At 48.7% G+C, this 19396-nt stretch overlaps 2 protein-coding genes across 24 annotated transcripts in view; both read right to left on the bottom strand.

The window, feature by feature from the left end:
• Positions 1-13817, bottom strand: part of MYO18A (myosin XVIIIA) — a 104404-nt gene extending 90587 nt beyond the window's left edge. For 19 of the 23 annotated variants that reach the window (XM_035300896.3, XM_054256158.2, XM_054256156.2 and 16 more), the window contains exons 1-2: positions 13691-13817; positions 1005-2083 (exon numbers count right to left, since the gene is read on the bottom strand). In XM_035300896.3, coding sequence (XP_035156787.3) covers positions 1005-2003 — 999 coding nt within the window. In that variant the 5' untranslated portion in view covers positions 2004-2083; positions 13691-13817. Of the gene's footprint in view, positions 1-1004; positions 2084-11241; positions 11349-12263; positions 12498-13690 lie in introns of those variants that run through there. The other 4 variants (XM_054256148.2, XM_078373938.1, XM_054256149.2 and 1 more) reach the window with 2 other exon arrangements.
• Positions 13818-16291: 2474 nt separating this feature from the next.
• On the bottom strand, positions 16292-16849 carry LOC100401239 (ubiquitin-ribosomal protein eS31 fusion protein). The gene has a single exon (XM_002748228.6). It carries the CDS (start codon positions 16803-16805, stop codon positions 16335-16337), a length of 471 nt encoding a protein of 156 aa, XP_002748274.1. The 5' UTR covers positions 16806-16849; the 3' UTR covers positions 16292-16334.
• Between the last annotated feature and the right edge of the window lie 2547 nt (positions 16850-19396).

The following is a 19396-nucleotide window of genomic DNA, read 5'->3' as shown; positions in this document are numbered from 1 at the left end:
CACGCTTTTTCTCCTTCCAGGAGAGGTAATAAAGATGCTTGGAGTCCAAGGGACCTTTATAAATTAGATCCAGTTACTCCTCTGCTTCAAACCCTTCAATGGTCCCATTTCACTGGAATGAAATCTGAATTTCAACTGTGACTTACAAGGTCCTCCTTGTTCTGCCTCTGCCCTCTCTGCAGCCTCACCTGGTATTCCCTTGCTCACTCAGGGGCAAGAGGAGTCTGTGGCCTGAGGTAATCTTTCCCAAAGATATAAGCACACCAGCTATACCTCTCAGATGTTCCATGACAGCTCTAATTTGAAATCATTTGTCTTTTTTATCCCCAAGATCTAAATAACATGGAAATATTGTATTTTACTGTCTAGAGTGTCTCTTATACCTGGAAGTGACATGTTAGCCTACATGCCCCAATTTAGGGCTCAGGAAATATGGTGCCCAAACCCCTAACGGGTCCTTGTAGTGGAGAAGCTGAATACTTACATAGTAATTACTAACCAATAGCAGACCTCTCTCGAGGGCCCCAGAGCTGCAGCTAAAGTTCAGGCAGAGCTTGATCTAGCCCAGCACCCTCGAGAAAGGCATCACGCTGAATCCAGTTAGGTCAATCCAACAGACACAGAACACTGGAGAGAACCATAAAACCATGAGGCCTGGCCAAACTGCTGGGAACCCTACTGCAATAACCCTTTGCGGACTTGTCCTCAGCTCCCAGAACAAGGAAGAGAGACAAAGTGTGACTCCTTTAATGTCCTTGTCTTTCTTCGCTAGGTTGGGGGTGTTGTTTGTAGGGGTGGCACCCCCAGAAGATTATGAGTATAGGGCACCTTCTCCTAAGCTTATGCTCCCCACAGGCTCAGAGAGCAGCGCAGCTTCCCCACTTTCACACTGCTAGGGTCTGATCGCAGCTCTTGGGTACCCCAAATACCCGGCCAAGCACAACAGCAGGAGAGGCCCACATTCCCCATCCTTGCTCAGCCCAGGTGCCCAGGGAAGCACTCACATCGGCTGGCTCCCTGCGGGGTCCCTCGCTGCTCCGCAGCCAGCTCCTGCTTAGCTCACTGAGCTCCGGAATGGGCTGCACCTTGAGCCTCACACTGTCCCCTGACTGCCGGATCATCTCCACAATCTCATCCCTGGACTTGCTCTCCACATTGTGCCCATTAATCTCCACCAGTCGATCTCCTGGCACCAGCCCTAGGGCCAGGTCCTTGGTGCCTGCACCAGGCTCAGCAAAGTGGACCACCCGCCGATAGACCTGGCCCTCGGGGCCCCGATCCAGCATGGTTGTGCGCCGCAGGGAGAAGCCAAAGTCTCCAGTGGGCCGTCGTTGCAGCTCCAGCTCCCGGAGGGCAGGCGGGGGCAGGGGCACCACGGGGGGCAGGCGCAGGTCAGCTGGGAACTTTTTAGTCACCAGCTCAGGGGCTCGGGATCGGTGCCCTGGTCGAGGGATGCCTGGGCCAAGATGCTGCACCAGCTGTCCCTCCAGAGTCCTCACCTCCACCTGTGGCGAGGGGGCAGCAGAGTGCTCTGAGGGCGTCGAGGTTTCTGAGGCGCTCTCATCCCGGCTACGCTGGGAGAAGGAAAAGCGCTTGACAATCATCTGTGAGTTCTGCTTGGCCAGTGAGCCGAACTTGGCTGCCCGCTGCAGCACCGAGCCACGGAAGCTGCCCTCCTCACCCTTGAGGTCATCGCTGGAGCTAGCTGTACTTAGGTGGCCCGAGTCCAGGATGACGCTGCCCCGGTTACTGTCAGAGTCAATGTCAGTCAGGTGCAGGTCAGAGCCGCTGGCCACCTTGATGGGGATGGGGTTGGAGATTTCCAGGCGTGTCTTGGATTCACGCTTGGAGGATCGGTTCAGGTTGAAGAAGCCACGGCGCAGGCTCATCTCCTCCAGGCTCCGGAGTTCTGCAGCTGACATCCTTTCCTTTTTCTCCTTCTTTTCCTTCTTCTCCTTCCGCCCGCCATCTTTGTCCTTGTCTTTCTTCATTAGGTTAAACATGGTGGGGGTGCTGTTTGTAGGGTGGCACCCCCAGTGGATTATGAGTCCTTAGCAGAGGGCCTTGGATCCCCACTTTGCTGCTACAAACAGAAACATAGAGAGAAGGGTTATTCAAACAGAGCCTCATGTGTCTCCAGTCCAGACATAACAAATGAAACAGCTGCTCCTCACTGGGTGCTAGCCATGTGCCAGGCACTCTGCTTTACCCAATATTGTCTCCATTGATTTAATTCTTACAACCTTTCTAGAGATAGGTACTATTATTACCCCATTTTACAAATAAGGAAACTTCAGGTTCAGATAAGGTGGTAAAAGCCCAGATTCCAAAGTCTGTCATTTCCTTGAATCCTTGATAGACTTAGGTGTACCTAGAGGTAGTATCTGGGAGACCTGACCTCCTGGTGAGAGGATATTTCAAGCCAACCTGGGACCTGACTTAAGATTCAAACACAGACTGGGCAGGGTGGCACACGCCTGTAATCCTGGCACTTTGGGAGGCTGAAGCAAGATTGAGGGTAGGAGTTTAAGACCAGCCTGGGCAACACAGTGAGATCCCATCTCTACAAAACTTAGCCAGGCATGGTGGTGCACACCTGCATTTCTAGCTACTTGGAAGCTAAAGATTTCTTAAGCCCAGGAGGTCAAGGCTGCAGTGAACTATGATCATACCACTGTACTCCAGCTTGTCAAAAAAAAAAGGATTCAAACACAAAGGGAAAAGAAAATGATCTTAGTGCACCATCACCTCCCACAGACAATGTTCGTTTAAGCAACAGATATCCCATTCTTTGGGCTCTTTGCTGAGCCTGTTACCCCTAGAGCAGCATCCTTAGCCACTGCCTAAGAGAAGACCTCAAAAGAACCAACATTTATTTAATAACTACCACTTGCTAGCATAATGCCAGGCACTTTACATGCACTATCTCCTTTGAGCCTCACAGCATTCCTGCAAGGTAGATATCATTATCTCCACTGCACAGAAGAGGAAAATGGGACACCGAAAATTAAGCATATGTTGTCATACAGCTAATAAGTGGTGATGCTGGGATTCAATGGCAAATATTGAGTTCTTTCTAGGGTCTGGGTGACCAAAGTAAAGCAGCAAGGGAAGGAAGGGAAGTTCCAGACCAGAGGATAGACAGCTGCTAGGTGGGGGTGGGGTAGGGTCTGCTGGATAAACAGGATCCTAAAAAATTCACATCCTTTTCCCCAGACCAACGCCTAAATATAGCCCCAGGAAGAAAGCTGTGGTTGCCTGAAAGAAAAAACCCAGCCCCAGAGTACGTGAAACCATGGCACCAACCTACCCACCCCCCTGCGCATCTAACTGGGGACAGGACTGAGAATAGACTGGTGAGGAAAGAGTTGAGAGAGCCTTTCTTCTTCTAACCAGCAGGGAACAAGAAAAAGAAATAGGTCATGCCACCTAATTGGAAATCAAATGAATTTTTCTCTCTCTCTCTCTGAAAGCCTATGCCTCTGAGTTTTAAACAGGGGATCTACAAACTTACCCTTTCTAGTAATGGCCTCTTGCCAGGCCCTGGACAGGCCTTTCCTCTCTGTATGACCCACCCCCACAACCAATCAGAGCCCTCCAGGATCCCCATTCTACTGAGAGGGACCACCCTTCAACCCAGGTACAATGCTCAGGAAGGCATCAAGGTCAGAAATTCCCAAAGGCCCCAGTGTGATGGCTAATTGCTTCCCCCTGCCCAGCATCCTGACTTATGTCGCTCCTGGCATACCAACTCATCTCCTTTCTAGAGCAGTGCTGTCCATAAGAAATATAATTCAAAGCCAGGTACAGTGGTTCATGCCTGTAATCCCCAATACTTGGGGAGGCTGAGGCAGGTGGATCACTTGAGATCAGAAATTTCTGATCACTTGAGGTCAGAAATTCACCCACAACTGTAATCCCAGCACTTTGAAAGGCTGAAGCAGGTGGATCACCCAAGGTCAGGAGTTCGAGACCAGCCTGGCCAACATGGCAGAACCCCGTCGCTACTAAAAATACAAAAATTAGCCGGGTGTGATGGCACACACCTGTAATCCCAGCTATTTGGGTGGCTGAGGCATGATAATCTCTTGAACCGGGGAGGCAGAGGTTGCAATAAGCCAAGATCACACCATTGCACTTTAGCCTGGGCAGCAGAGAGAGACTCTGTCTCAAAAAAAAAAAAAAAAAAAAAAAAAAAAAGGGACATCTGGTCCAGTCACTAGTTCTCTGTGCGCCTAGTGTAAACCCTTTTCCCTCTCTGACTTCAGTTTGTAATTGGTAAAACTAAGTTCTCTCTGAACGTGTTGGTTCTAAATGCTACATCCACAGTACCTGGGAGTTAGAAAACAGAAAATCCAGGGCCCAAAAGGCACACAGCAAGGGCCCTTGGCCAGCTAGGTCTGGACTGATTTGGGGTAGAGGAGTATCTGACAGCCAGCATTGTCTCCTCAGGCTCTACTATGACAAGGGGAGTCTCTCTCTTCCTGAATGCTGATAGGGTGTGGCATAGTCCTACCATAAACCGAGATGTAGGATCTTCAACTGTTACTACCACCTTTTACCTCACCCACCACTGCCTGTACCATCTTAAAGGGATGGTTTAGAAGATAACTCCAGGGGTACTTGTGGGAGAAATGAAATAAATCCACCCTGGGGACTTGGATGGGACAAACAAGAGTATCTTGGCCTCAATCCAACCATAGAGAACCCAACTGCCTATAATGTCGTCCCACCAAGACACCCAATTCTCTGTCTATAATGCTTATCCAATCCTGGCTCTTTGCTGAGGACTAGATCACTGAGGAATATGAGTGGAAAAGAGCTCCCAGCATTCTAGGATCTTTGGGCTGGAAAGGTTCCTAAAAAGTAATTTCATGGAAACCCCCATCTCAGCAAAAGCTTGTTCCTCACTGTCATTGTGGCAGGGAGGAATAGCAGCTGGTCACAGCAGCAGCACACAGGATGGTGCTGGCCAGAAGTTTCAGGAGCTTTGGTATCTAGGCCTGGATCTGCCAAAAAAAAATCACTGGCAGACCTTAGTCTGTCACTTTGCTCAAGGTTGAACTACATGATCTAGGTCTCTTCTGGCTGTAAAATTCTAAATATTTAAGTATCCTGGGGGCACAGGTTAAATCACTAACCTTCTGCCAAAGCCACCCCTCTCATCCCAACTCTGGGGCCTTGAGAGAATGAGGCTATGCCAGCCCTTCCCTCACCACCCCTGTCCTGCTACCACCATCTACACAGCTCACAAGGCACCTCCTCCCCACTGCCATCCCCATAATCACCAGGCCTGGCTGTAGACTGGTTCTCTCCTGAGTTACATGTCTAGAGCTGCCTGGCTGCCTGCAGCCTCCCGTCCATGATCAGATCTGCAATGCAGCTGCTGCTCCATCACCTTCTTGTAGACCTTGCACTTTCCAGCCCCTCCTGGCCTCAGGTCCAAATCCTCCAACAGCTCTGACACCACCACCTTCCCACCCCGAATCCCAGGCTGCAGTTTCTATCTGCTTCCCCTTCCTCTTCCTCCTACCCTCTCCCTCCACTCCAGCGAAGGTAACTTTACAATTTCCCTGACCTCCTTCTCTGCCTTTCTCTCCTCATCATACTCTAAGAAGCTTTTCCTAATTTTAAGGGAAGGAAAGGTATGTATGTAAGTTAGGGTATGGACCTGAATTATCTTGACCTTACCATCCCCAAAAACAAAAGGAAAGTACAATCTGTCAACTCAGCTGCTCTATCGCTTTAAGAGAGTAAGCATCCTGAAGAGAATGACTGTTCAACTCAAATACATATCTATCTGTCCATCAGAGAGTGCATAAACAATTCTCATATTCATGCAAGGGAATACTACTCAGCAAGAAAAAGGAAACAGCCAAAGATACAACAGGGATGAACTTCAAAATCACGATGTCAAGTGAGAGCGAAAGAAGTCTTTGAAAAAAGAGTACATACTGGTAAGATTCTATTTATATGACGTTCTAGTACAGACAGAAGTAACCTATGACGGGGGTAGGAGTAGGATTACATGAGGGAACTTTTCTGGGTGATGCTTACATCCTGTATATTGATAGTGGTTTGCGTTGATAAATGTGTCAAGTCATCAAATGGTGCACATAAGATTTGCGCATTCATTGTTTGTAAATATTCACTCAAAATTAAAGAACTATAAACAAATGTTGAACTCTAGTGAATGATATATATGTTAAAGTATTTGGGGTGAAGTATATTTTGGGTTAAAGTATTTGGGGTGAAGTAAATTGATGTCTACAATTTACTTTGAGATGTGTAAAATTTTGAGATAGCTTGATGAGATTGAGGAAGGTAGCTCATACCTATAATCCCAGCACTCTGTGAGGCTGAGATGGGTGGATTGCTTGAGCTCAGGGGTTGGAGACAAGCTTGAGCAATATGGCAAATCCCTGTCTCTACTAAAAATACAAAAAGTTATCTGGATGTGGTGGCACACCTGTGGGAGCTATTTGAGAGGCTAAGGTGGGAACATCACCTGAGCCTGGGAGGTCGAGGCTACAGTGAGCCATGATCATGCCATTGCATTCCAGCCTGGGTAACAGAGTGAGGCCGTGTCTCAAAAAAGAAAAAAAAAACCATAGCCTGATGGATGGACCAAGGGATAAAGATTAGGTAAAAGCAATGATAGGAAAATGTTAACTGTAGAATCTAGGAGATGAGGGATGTTCATTGCAAAATTATTTAACTTTTTTGAATGCTTGCAGATCATTGTGATAAAATGTTGGGAAAAAATATGTATCCATCAGTCACTTCCTAAAGGCAAGCAACATAAAGATAAATAAGCCCAGTGTCAGAGTTTGGGCTTTGCATATCAAGTAACAAATCTGAGAACAAATCCAAGTAAATGGCTACAGGCATGGTGGCTCATGCCTGTAATCCTAGCACTTTGGGAGGCCGAGGTGGGCGGGTCACCTGAGATCAGGAGTTCAAAACCAGCCTGGTCAACATGCTGGGGGCTAAATCGAAACCAGCCTGGTCTTTGGTGGGTTTAGTAAGACCCTGTCTCTACTAAAAATACAAATTAGCTGGGCATGGTGGCGCGAGCCTGTAGTCCCAGCTACTCAGGAGGCTGAGGCAGGAGAATCGCTTGAACCCAGGAGGTGGAGGATGCAGTAAGCCAAGATTGTACCACTGCACTCCAACCTGGGCAGCAGAGCAAGATTCCATCTCAAATAAATAAAATAAAAATGAAAAAAAAAAATGAGCAAATAGCTATGCAATCTCAGGCAAGCCACTTAAGGCCTCCATGCCTCCACTTCCCCATCTGTAAAATGGAGATAATAATGGTACCTACCACCTAAGGTGGGGGAATTAAATGAAATACATATATAATCCCTTCAAGGCTGGGCGTGGTGGTTTACGCCTGTAATCCCAGCACTTTGGGAGGCTGAGGCAGGTGGATCACCAGGTCAAGAGATTGAGACCATCCTGGCCAACATGGTGAAATCCCGTCTCTACTAAAAATACAAAAATTAGCTGGGCGTTTGGCATGTGCCTGTAGTCCCAGCTACTCGGGAGGCTTAGGCAGAAGAATCTCTTGAACCCAGGAGGCGGAGGTTGCAGTGAGCCAAGACTGCGCCACTGTGCTCCAGCCTGGCAACAGAGCAAGACTCCGTCTCAAAAAAAAAAGCCCTTCATATAATGTCTAGCCCATAGTAGACCCTCAGAGAGGTACCTAATAGTAGCAGGGCACATTTTTGACCATCTAAATGGGACAGTAGAGAGGATAACAGAGTGCACAAATGACTATCAGGAAAAGTATGACTAAAATAAGTCAAAACGTTTGTACATGAAAAGTAAAGCCCAAAGAAGTGAAGGTAGCTCAACAAGCACAAGGCCAAGCTGATCACACTGGCTTGAGTCTAGAGGCCACACGCAGCTAACGCCAAGGATACTATGAACAGCCAATTCATAGGGGCAGACATACAAATGACCAACAAACATCAACAGGTATTCAGCCTCCATAATATTCACAAACGCGAAATTGAGGTATACTATTTTTTAATTAGCAGTTTAGTTAAAAACTGTTAAGATAGATAACATCAATCAATTAGGCCATGGGATGCAGAGATTCTCGTTAAGTATTGGTGGAAACACAAATTGGTAGGTTGGTGCAAAGTAATTACAGTTTTTGCCGTTACTTTTCTTGTTTTTTTTTTGAGACAGAGTCTCTCTCTGTCACCCGGGCTAGAGTGCAATGGCACAATCTTGGCTCACTGCAACCGCTTCCCAGGTGCAAGCGATTCTCCTGCCTCAGCCTTCTGAGTAGCTGGGAGTACAGGTGCCCACCCCCACCCCCACCTAATTTTTGTATTTTTAGTAGAGATGGGGTTTCATCATATTGGCCAGGCTAGTCTCGAACTCCTGACCTTGTGATCCACCCACCTTGGCCTCCCAAAATGCTGGGATTACAGGCATGAGCCACCATGCCCAGCCGCTGTTACTTTTAAACGGCAAAAACCGTAATTACTTTTGCACCAACTAATATCTTTCCAGAGGGCAAGTTAGTGGTATCCGTAAAAAAAAAAAAAAAAAAAAAAATTTAAGACACAAGGTCTTGTTTTGTCACCAAGGCTAGAGTTTGGTGGCTTAATCATAGATCACTGCAGACTTGAACTCCTGGGTTCAAGTGATCCTCCTGTCTCAGGCTTCTGAGTAGTTGGGACTACAGGAGTGCGTCACCACTCTTGGCTAATTTTTTAAAAATTGTTTTAGAGACAGGGTCTTGCTATGCTGCCCAGGCTGGTCTCAAACTCCTGGCCCCAAGCAATCCTCCTACCTCAGCCTCCAGAATAGCTAGGATTACAGGCACCACCACTGCACCTGGTATATGAAAATATTTGTGTACATATTATTTGGGCAATTCCATTATAAGACATCTATAGGTACATTCACACAATACATACGGCTAATCCTTGAAGCATTGTTTATAATAGCAAATCTACAAATATAAAATTTGTGTATACTGACCTGAAAAGATTCTATACTACATTGCTAAGTGAAAAAAACAGGTTGCAGGATAGTTTGTAATTTGCTAAAATTTAAAAACCTATATATACGTGTGTGAATATATTACATGTACATTGTGCATAATATTTGCATATGTGTAGGAAAATCGTATGCTCTGGGGAGGAGACTGGAATTTTAGAAGGGTCAAATAGACTTGTGTTTCATCCATATTTCAATATTTTTTCTTTTTTAAAATAATAGAGATGGGGTCTCAACATGTTAAGACAGGCTGATATTAAACTCCTGGCTTCAAGATGTCCACCTACCTTGGCCTCCAAAGTACTGGGATTATAGGCATAGGCCACCGCATCTGGGCTGTATTTTAATTTTTTTACAAGAACATTCATCTGGTAAACATGTATTTGCTTACACCTAGGAGCTTTAGGGAGTGGGATTATGTATCATTTTTCTTCTACTTTTCTTTCTTTTGTCTTTTTAGACAGGGTCTCACTGTGTCATCCAGGCTAGAATGTGGTAGTATGACCTTGGCTCATTCCAGCCTCAACCTCCTGGGGCTCAAGCAATCCTTCCCACCTCAGCCTCCTGAGTAACTGGGACTACAGGCATGTACCACTACACCCAGCTAATTTTTGTATTTTGTATTTTTTGAGGAGACAGGGTCTCACCATGTTGTCCAGCCTGGTCTCAAATTCCTGGGCTCAAGCAATCTGCCTACCTCAGCCTCCCAAAGAGTCCTGGGATTACAGGTGTGAGCCACTGCATCCAGCCTCCTACAGAATTTTTTTAAGTATTTATATAAGATGATATTTTATATAACATATATTAAACTATAAACATATGTAATGCCTAAAATATATATAACAAGCTTTTAAAAAGCAATCAATCCAAAAATTGATCAGTGGTCATCTCTGGAGAGTAGGGGAGAAGAAGAGTAACACTTTTGTAACGCTTTAGCTTTCTACCTAAAGAATCAACTTTTTTCCAGACCAAAAAAGAAAAAAAAGGTCTGGACAAACTAGTAGGCAATCCACTAACAGTAAATCTGCAAATAGTGTAATGGTCAATTTAAGAATTTTCATGTCTTGAAAAAGTTTCAGTGACTTGGGGGACTTGGTTAAAAAAGAGCTCACTTGTGGCTGTAAGTGGGGACACATTTAAATGGGTCACCCAGCAGCTGGCAAAAGAAAGGAAAAAAATACAGGAAATGGAAACTATAACGTTAGAGAGTCCCAAGACAAGGGCGCCCAGACTTGGCTGCGGTGGGTGGATACTTAGGTCAGTCCTCCCACCCCAACCCCTAGCCCACACTCATAAATAAATACAAAGGAAATACTTTCCCGAGAGAGCCGGCTTCTATCCCTTGGCCTCTGACCTCCCTGAGTGGCTGTTTCCTCCAGCCCCGGGGTCCCCATCCCGGCTCGGGCCAGCGCCAAGGGTTGCAGTGGCGGCCGGAGGAGTCACCAGCACCTGGCCCCGCCCCACGCCCCAGAGGGAGCCTCCTCCTGGCCGGCTATGCTGAGCTCCGCAGCGCCGGGTGACTCCCTGCCAGGTCACGCGGAGCTTATCTTGCTCCAGGTGTGCTCCCTCACTCCCACCGCACACTTCATCACGTGACATCAGCCGGCCCGCCAGCAGCCGCACAGGGAGCTGGGCGACCCTCGGCGCTTCCTGGCTGCTGGGCTGGCGCAGCCACAGCCCCGCGGCGCCTCCCGCTGCGATCCCGTCTCCCCCGGAACGAAGCAATCCCGCGCCCCGTCAGGTACCCTGCTGCTCTTCCAGGTACACCGCCTGGCACTCAGCTCGGCTAACACCCGCTTCCGCGTGACCTTGAGCAAGTCCCCTTCCCTCTCTAGGCCTCCACTATTTCAGCTACAGTATCTCCAAGGGCCTCAGAGCTCAGACTTGGCCCTCGGCCTCGGCTGGAGAGGTATTCTGCTCAACACACTGCAGGTTTTAACCCAGCTCTGTCTCCGACTTGCTGCTGTGTGACCTTTGGCCCATGGTCCAACCTGTCTGAATATCAGAGAAAAAGCATCCGGGGGTCTGACCCAAAGCAGACTTAAACTCTATCAAGTCCCCCTACCAATCTGAAGTCCTGTGGGAACCTGTCAATTACAGCAGACAGTGGGTTGGGCCTTCCTACCCCCAAACCTTTAAACTACAAACCAGCCAGAGCCCCTCAGTTTACCCACCACACTCAGGCCTGGGGCCCCAGACTACCAACAGAACCCAACTCACAGGGATGCTCTGGCTCCTGCTTGTGGCGTCCACTCCAGGTGAGGGGATCTGGCTGGGGACAGACCTCTGGTTTGAAGGAGTAAGAACAACCTTGCTGCCCTGGAGACCTGTGACACACCAAGTCGAGATCAAGGCTTCCCGAGTTCCAGCAACTCCCAGCTCCACCTCAGCAGGGTGGATTCTCCCTTTCGCTTGAGCCCCAGTTCTGCCCCACCCAGTCCACCTTAAGGTACCCGCCTCTGGGGGACCCAGAGTTTTGAGGCCCAGCTTCTGAAGACATATGCACCCCTCAATGAACAACCACGAGCAGGGCCAGTGAGGGGGCCTTCATGGACCGCCCAAGAGTGAGGCCGAGACCAGGCGGGAATCAGGAAGGACACACCCTCCTGAGGAAAGTCTGGGGTGCAGGAGGAAGCCCTCAGGCACACACTCTGACACCTGGGACAGGCCAGGAGAGAGTAAACAAACTAGACATTCAGAGCTACCAGGCACCAGGTCATCAACTGTTTAAAGTTCAAAGCTCCCAAAGGAAGTGACCGCCTATTGCCCCTCCCATGCCCACTCCCCACCCCCACCCCCACCTACAACCCTTCTCATTCCCCTAATCCCCACAGCACAATAGCTGCCCCCAAAAGCCATAGTTTTCCTGGAATAGAGGCCAAAACCCCAATGTCCTCAACCCAAAATGGACAAGCACACCTCCACCAGAGGCTATATATAACCCACATGCCAAATCCAGAAACCAGGAGGATGTTTCCTGGAAAGACTTTATCACAAAAAAAAAGAGGGGAAGCTGAAGAGGTGGGAAGCCATGGACAAACAGCCAGGGAGGCTTGTCAGGAAGCCAGAGACCTCAGGAGAGCAACTTCCAACATCCCCTAATAGAAAGTAGCCCCTGAACTAAAAAGTGTGGGGAACATTAGGCCAGGCCTGTTGCCACAACAACAGGGCACCAACGTGCTCAAGAAAGGGCTCCACAGCACAAGGGAAAGGCAGCTCGGTTCAATGGGCTCCGTACTCACCGTCCTGCTCAGGTGATCTTGCTCTTAATTGGCCTCCCCTCCCTTCCAGCACACCACAGTGCATACACACTTCCCAGAGCTCACTGGCCACAGGGGCACTGATGAGGCTTCCTCGGCCACAGACACGCCAGGGGCTCCAAAAGACAAGATGAATCCACACTAGCTCGAGTCATTGGCAGGGTGAAATGGGGAGGGAACCCAATTCTATACTTCTGGGCGGCCATCTGAGGGCATGAGGGCCTAGCCAGGACAGTCCCTCTCAGGAAGCATTCCCCCAGCCCTCCCCACACAAACACAACTATGAGGCCAGCGCCAAACACATGCCCCATTGGCCAAGTGACCAGGCAAAATGAATGCCGGCTCAAAAACAAACTGGCTATCTTCCTCCACATCTCCCCCACCCCCCACCTCTGGCTTATTCGGGCCACAGCCTTTCCAACTAATCAGCAAGACACATGTGCCTAGCAGTAGGACAACTCCCCCATTTCCGCCCCCGCAACAAAGCCCCAAAGCCTGGCCGGTCCCTGCGGCCTTTATCGCACCCAGGAACAAGACCCACACTCCTGGCCCGGCATGGGACCAAGGAGCGTCCCTCCCCCATTAACAGGGGCCAGGGTGAGGGGGCAGCTACCCCTACCACGTCCCCTTCCCATTGGCGAAACAACTGGCATGACAGGTTAGCAGGGCGGGGCGTCGGGGCGGTCTCTCAGAGGCCTGGGGCAGCCGGTCCGACCTTCCCACACGCACCCCACCCCTCTACAGGGAAAGCTGAGGTGAGCATTCAGTCGCAGGGCACAGCCTGCACTCCCTAATCCCCAAAGCCAGCCACCATTCACCCACTCCCCATCTTCTGTCCCAAAAGGAGGGGGCCCAGGGAAGAGGGGTCTCCATTGTTTTGCCAGCTGTCTAGCAGCTGCTCCTTTGAGAGGAGCCCGCTATGGGCCCGGCAGTGAAAGAGTGAAGGCCGCTGGGAGAGATAAAAGGCTCGGTAGAGGTGCTCGCCTTCCCCGCTGCCTTCCCCAGTACCCCGCTCGCTCACTCGCTCCATCGGGGGGCCTGGGCCGGGCCCGGAGAAGCCCACCCCCCACCCCTCAGCTCCGGGCCACCTGGGCGCCTCCAAGCGCCAAATCCCCCCACACTAAAAGGCACCCTGTCCTGCCTCCCTGCGCCCCCCAAGTTGGCCGGAGGGGCCTGTGGTGCCCCTTCCCCGCCGCTCCCGGTCGGCCCCCACCCCCGGGCGTCGAGCTCCACGGCACCGCCGGGGACGGGAGCCGGGAGTCCGGGCCGCTGCTTCCAGGGGACAGGGGAGGAGGAGGAGCCGGCGGGCCCCGCCGCCCGCCCGCCCGCCCGCCCGGCCGGATCCCGCCCCGCCGCCCCACCGGGCCCGGCCCGCCACAGAGCGGCTGCCCACGCCGACCAGCACTCACCGGCCGCCGGAGCCCGCCCGGCAGGCAGCAGAAGCGGAGACGCGGCATCCAGCGGCCCCGGCCCGGTTGGGGCTGGAGAGGAGCGCAGCGCAGCGCGGCGCAGCTCAGCGCCGCCCCCCGCGACCGCGCGAGCCTAGCCGAAAGGGAGCTCCCTGCTGGCGGCTCTGGGGATAAACTCCCGCCCTGCCCGGCAGCGCCAGTACGCGCCGCCAGACGTGGGCCAGGCGGGCACGGGCGCTGCCCTGGGAGCCTCCGTCCTCAGTGGGCTCCGAAGCCCCTCTCGCTGTGTCTGAGAGAGGCCCTGCCTGGAGTTTCTGTCTGCACTGGGCACTGGAGGCTGTCTGAAAAGCGTCTGAAAGGGGCCGAGTGGCACTGCCCAGGACAGGCACCAGGGTCACGATGCACGTATGGAAAAGAGGCTGTCCAAGGCAGGCACCGAACTCTGCAGGCTGTGCTCAAGGTAGTGCTGTCTAGAGGAAGCAATTGGCCATCTCTTCCCAAGGTGGCTCTGCAGGGGCACACACAGGGACCTGCTGGATGGTGCCCGGACTCAGTCCATAGCAGGTACTGCCTGCCATGTCCGAGATGGCACTGCCAGAATGCACTCCCCAAGGTGAGAACAGATTCCCAATAGCTTGGTCTGATAGAGCCCTGCCTCAAAGTGGAGTGGATCAAGAGGCATAGAAGGGCCCAGGGGACAAGGCTGTAAGTGCCACTCACTCCCTGAAGGAGTTCACCAATGCTAAGATTAATACTTTCAGAAGCTCTTTGGAATGCAGTCTGTCCCTGGGTCCACGTTATCCCGTAAATATCAAGTGAGCTGCTCTACCCACCAAGAAGGAAGTTTATACTTCCTGGGAAAGGCCAAGGGACATCCAGAGACCAGGTCTCCAAGATAGGTGCTATGTCTGGAGTTTGGAGAGAGGAAGAAACATGAACACTTCTCTGGGCAGTGTCCATGCTGGGGTGGGGTGTGCCAGAACGTGGAAGAAACTGAGTGGGGTGGTGCAGGAAGAAGGGTGTAGCAGACGAAGACAGCTGCCTCCCTAGACAGCCCAAACAGGAACTTCTCCAGGTAAAGACAGCCCAACCTGACAGACCAGGGAAGGTTGGAGCAGGGAGGCTCAGGAGCAAAGACTTGAGTAAGAGTTAGGAGTTCCTGAGAAATAGACCCAGGCGGATTACACATTTTGGAATTACATGCAACTCAAACTCAATTTAACAAACTGCCTGCTAAGTGACAAGTACAGCCCCAGGCACTTGAGGTGACAGAGAGGGAGATCAGACATGGCATATCTCCAGGGAAATCACATGGGGAACAGGTAGAGCTGAACTGTGACAGTAGTAGGGTTCACCATGCTGGCATAACTTGGATGATGAGATAGGTGCTATGATGGGAGGCTTACTTGGCTTGAGGAGTGAGAAGAGCTGCTTCAGAAATGACATTTGAGGCCAGGTGTGGTGGCTCACGGCTGTAATCCTAGCACTTTGGGAGGCTGAGGCAGGCAGATCACTTGAGGCCAGATTTCAAGACCAGCCTGGCCAACCTGGTAAAACCCCATCTCTACTAAAAATACAAAAAATTAACCAGGTGTTGTGGTACACATCTGTAATCCCAGCTACTTGGGAAGCTGAGGCAGGAGAATCTCTTGAACCTGGGGAGCAGAGATTGCAATGAGCCGAGATTGCACCACTGTACTCCAGCCTGGGCAACAGAGCAAGACTTTGTCTCCAAAAAAGAAAAAAAAACCGCCAGGCGCGGTAGCTCAAGCCTGTAATCCCAGCACTTTGGGAGGCCGAGGCGGGTGGATCACGAGGTCAAGAGATCGAGACCAACCCGATCAACATGGTGAAACCTCATCTCTATTAAAAATACAAAAAATAAGCTGGGCATGGTGGCGCGTGCCTGTAATCCCAGCTACTCAGGAGGCTAAGGCAAGAGAATTGCCTGAACCCAGGAGGCGGAGGTTGCGGTGAGCCGAGATCGCGCCGTTGCACTCCAGCCTGGGTGATAAGAGCAAAACTCCGTCTTAAAAAAAAGAAAAAGAAAAAAAAACCATAAAACAAAAACATGACATTTGAGCAGAAGCTTGAAGGCTAGGTAGGACAATGACTATCATTAGTGTTTCCTGAATACCTACTATGCACTAGACACTGTCTCTATTCCTCACAATGAACCTATAAGGGAGACAGGATTATTATAGATAGGGGTTGAGTGCATGTACTCTGGAGCTGGATTTCCTGGGTTCAAATCTCAGTTCTGTCAAGTACTAGCTGTGTTACTCTGGGTGATTTATAAAACCCCTCTGTGCTTCACTTTGTACATCTAAAAAATTGGGATAATAACAGTGACTCCCTCCCTCAAAATTTGATTTGAAAATTAAATAAGCATAGTCTTTTCAACAAACGGGGCTCTTCAACAAACTGGACATCTACATGCAAAAAAAAAAAAAAAAAGACCTAGACACAGACCTTATACCCTTCACAAAAATTAACTCAGAATAGATAATATGCCTATATGTAAAACACAAAACTATAAAACTGTCTCCTCGAGGATAACATAGGAGAAAACCTAAATGGCCTTGAGTATCACAATGATTCTTTTTTTTTTTTTTTTTTTAGTTCATGTCTTTTATTAACTCGGTTATTTGTCTTCTGGTTTGTTAAAGCAGTAAGTCAGACAACATTTGCCACAATAATGTCTGTCAAAGTGGCTTGCCATAAACACTCCAGCACCACATTCATCAGAAGGGCATTCTCGACGAAGGCGACTAATTTTGCCATTCTCATCCACCTTGTAATATTTCAGGACAGCCAGCTTAACCTTCTTTCTCTTGTGCTTATTCTTCTTGGGAGTGGTGTAAGACTTCTTCTTCCTTTTCTTAGCACCACCACGAAGTCTCAACACAAGATGAAGAGTAGACTCCTTCTGAATGTTGTAGTCAGACAAAGTACGTCCATCTTCCAGTTGCTTGCCAGCAAAGATCAGTCTTTGCTGATCAGGAGGAATTCCTTCCTTATCCTGGATCTTGGCCTTTACATTTTCTATCGTATCCGAGGGTTCAACCTCGAGGGTGATGGTTTTTCCCGTAAGGGTTTTCACGAAAATCTGCATTTTGGTGGCGGCCCCACGTGAGGCGCAGATGGCGGATCGAAAAGGAAGAATGTCGCGCAGGCCCACCCACAATGATTCTTTAGATACAACACCAAAGGCGCCATGAAAGAAAGGGCTGATAAGCTGGACATCATTAAAATTAAAAATGTCCTCTCTACAAAAGACTGTCAAGAGAATAAGAAGACAAGCCACAACTGGGATAAAATATATCCAAAAGATATCTGATAAAGGATTGTTATCCAAAATATGCAAAGAATTTTAAAAACTCAACAATAAGAAAATGAACCACCCAATTCAAAAATGGGCAGAAAACCTGATCAGTACCTTTCCAGATAAGATATACGGATAGCAGTAAGCAAAGGAAAAGATACTCAAGAATAGCAAATTAAGATAACAGGGAGATAAAACTACCCACCTGTTAGAATGGCCAAAGTCCGAAACACCAACAACTCCAAATGCTGGCAATAGAGCAACCAGAACTCCCATTCATGGCTGGTAGCAATGCAAAATGGTAGTCACTTTGAAAGACAGTTTGGTGGTTTCTTAGAAAACAAAACATACTCTTACCATACAATCCAACAATCCCACTCCTTGGTATTTATCCAAATGAATTGAAAACTTATGTCCACACAAAATCCTGCACATGATGTTTACAGCAACTTGATTCATAATTGCCAAAACTTGGAAGCAACCAAGATGAACTTCAGTAGGTAAATGGATAAATAATCTATGGTACATCCAGACAATGGAATTTTATGTGGCACTAAGAAAAAGAAATGAGCTATCAAACCGTGAAAAGTCATGGAGGAAACTTAAATGCATATTCGTAAGTGAAAGAAGCCGATCTGAAAAGGCTACATATTGTATGATTCCAACTATATGGCATTCTGCAAAAGGTAAAACTATGAAGACAATAAAAAGGTTCGTGGTGCCATGGATGAGGGTCAAGGGAGGGATAAAAATACAAAGCATAGAGGATGTTTAGGACAGTGAAACTCTTCCATATGATACCGCAATGTTGGATACATGTCATTATTGTACACAGCAAGAGTGAATCCTAATGTAAACCATGAACTTTGGGTGATAATGATGTGTCAATGTAGGTTCATCGATTATAACAAATGTACAACTCTGGTGAAGGATGTGATCGTGGGAAAGGCTGTGCATGTGTGGGGACAGGGGGCATATGGGAAATCTCTACTTTCTGCTCAATTTTGCTGTGAACTTAAACTGCTTTAAAAATAATATTTATTATTATTATTATTATTTTGAGATGGAGTCTCGCTCTGTCGCCTAGGCTGGAGTGTAATGATGAAATCTCAGCTTACTGCAACCTCTGCCTCCTGGATTCAAGCGATTCTCCTGTCTCAGTCTCCCAAGCAGCTGGGATTACAGGCAGCTGCCACCACACCCAGCTGATTTTTGTATTTTTAGTAGAGATGGGGTTTCACCATTTTGACCAGTCTGGTCTCCAACTCCTGACCTCATGATCCACCCGCCTCAGCCCCCAAAGTGCTGGGATTACAGGCATGAGCCACTGTGCCTGGCCTATAATTATTATTATTATTATTATTATTTTTTTTTGAGACAGGATCTCACTCTGCCACCCAGGCTGGAATGCAGTGGCATATTTCAGCTAACTACAACCTCTGCCTACCAGGTTCAAGTGATTCTCATGCCTCAGCTTCCAAGTAGCTGGGATTGCAGGCACGTGCCACCACACCTGGCTAATTTTTGTATTTTTCGTAGAGATAAGGTTTTGCCATGTTGGCCAGGCTGGTTTCAAACTCCTGGTCTCAGGTGATCCACCCACCTTGGCTTCCCAAAGTGCTCAGATTACAGGCATAGCCATTGTGCCTGGCCTTGTATTTATTATTTTTTTTTAATTACACGATTTAATATATAAAAAGAATAGTACCCAGCACATAGTAAGCATTCTATAGCTGTTAGCTTGGTTATCTTTTCTAACTCAGTTGTGGAAATTAAGCACAGACAGGTTTGTGACTTGCACCTAGCCAAAGAGTAAGAGTCAGGATTCAAACTGAGTCCCTAAGGCTCCAAAGTCCATTCTTTTCCCTACACCATGGCAGTGAAATGAATAGGTATATTAACAACTCTTTTATTTACATGTGTCTACACCTAGGGCACTCTCAGGGTAACACATGGTGTCCCTGAGAGCTCTTCTTGTCTGAACAGGAACCAGTTTCAGACACCAGGCAAGACTGGGCAGCACTCACACTGACACAATATCTCTGGTTCTTGGTCACTTGATTTTAGTCTTTTCCTTCCCAAAGGCCAGAACAAACCCTGTCCTGGCTCTAAGTAAAAGTAAAAGTAAAGCACCTCTCCTCTTCGCATAGAAAAAAGCCAGAGCAGTATCCAGATAAATCACCCAGATGGTCATGGGAAGGCCAATTTTTTCCAGAAGATTCCTTAAGTCCTAAAGTGACCCAACTTTAATCAAGAAGCCCCCCACCCCAGAAAGAAGCTTGGTAATAAAAATCACTTATATTGGCCGGTGCGGTGGCTCACGCCTATAATCCCAGCATTTGGGGAGGCCAAGGCAGGAGGATCACAAGGTCAGGAGTTTG

The sequence above is a fragment of the Callithrix jacchus genome, chromosome 5 (genome assembly GCF_049354715.1).
Source record: "Callithrix jacchus isolate 240 chromosome 5, calJac240_pri, whole genome shotgun sequence".
Taxonomy (NCBI): domain Eukaryota; kingdom Metazoa; phylum Chordata; class Mammalia; order Primates; family Cebidae; genus Callithrix; species Callithrix jacchus.
This window is presented reverse-complemented; position numbering and strand designations above follow the sequence as displayed.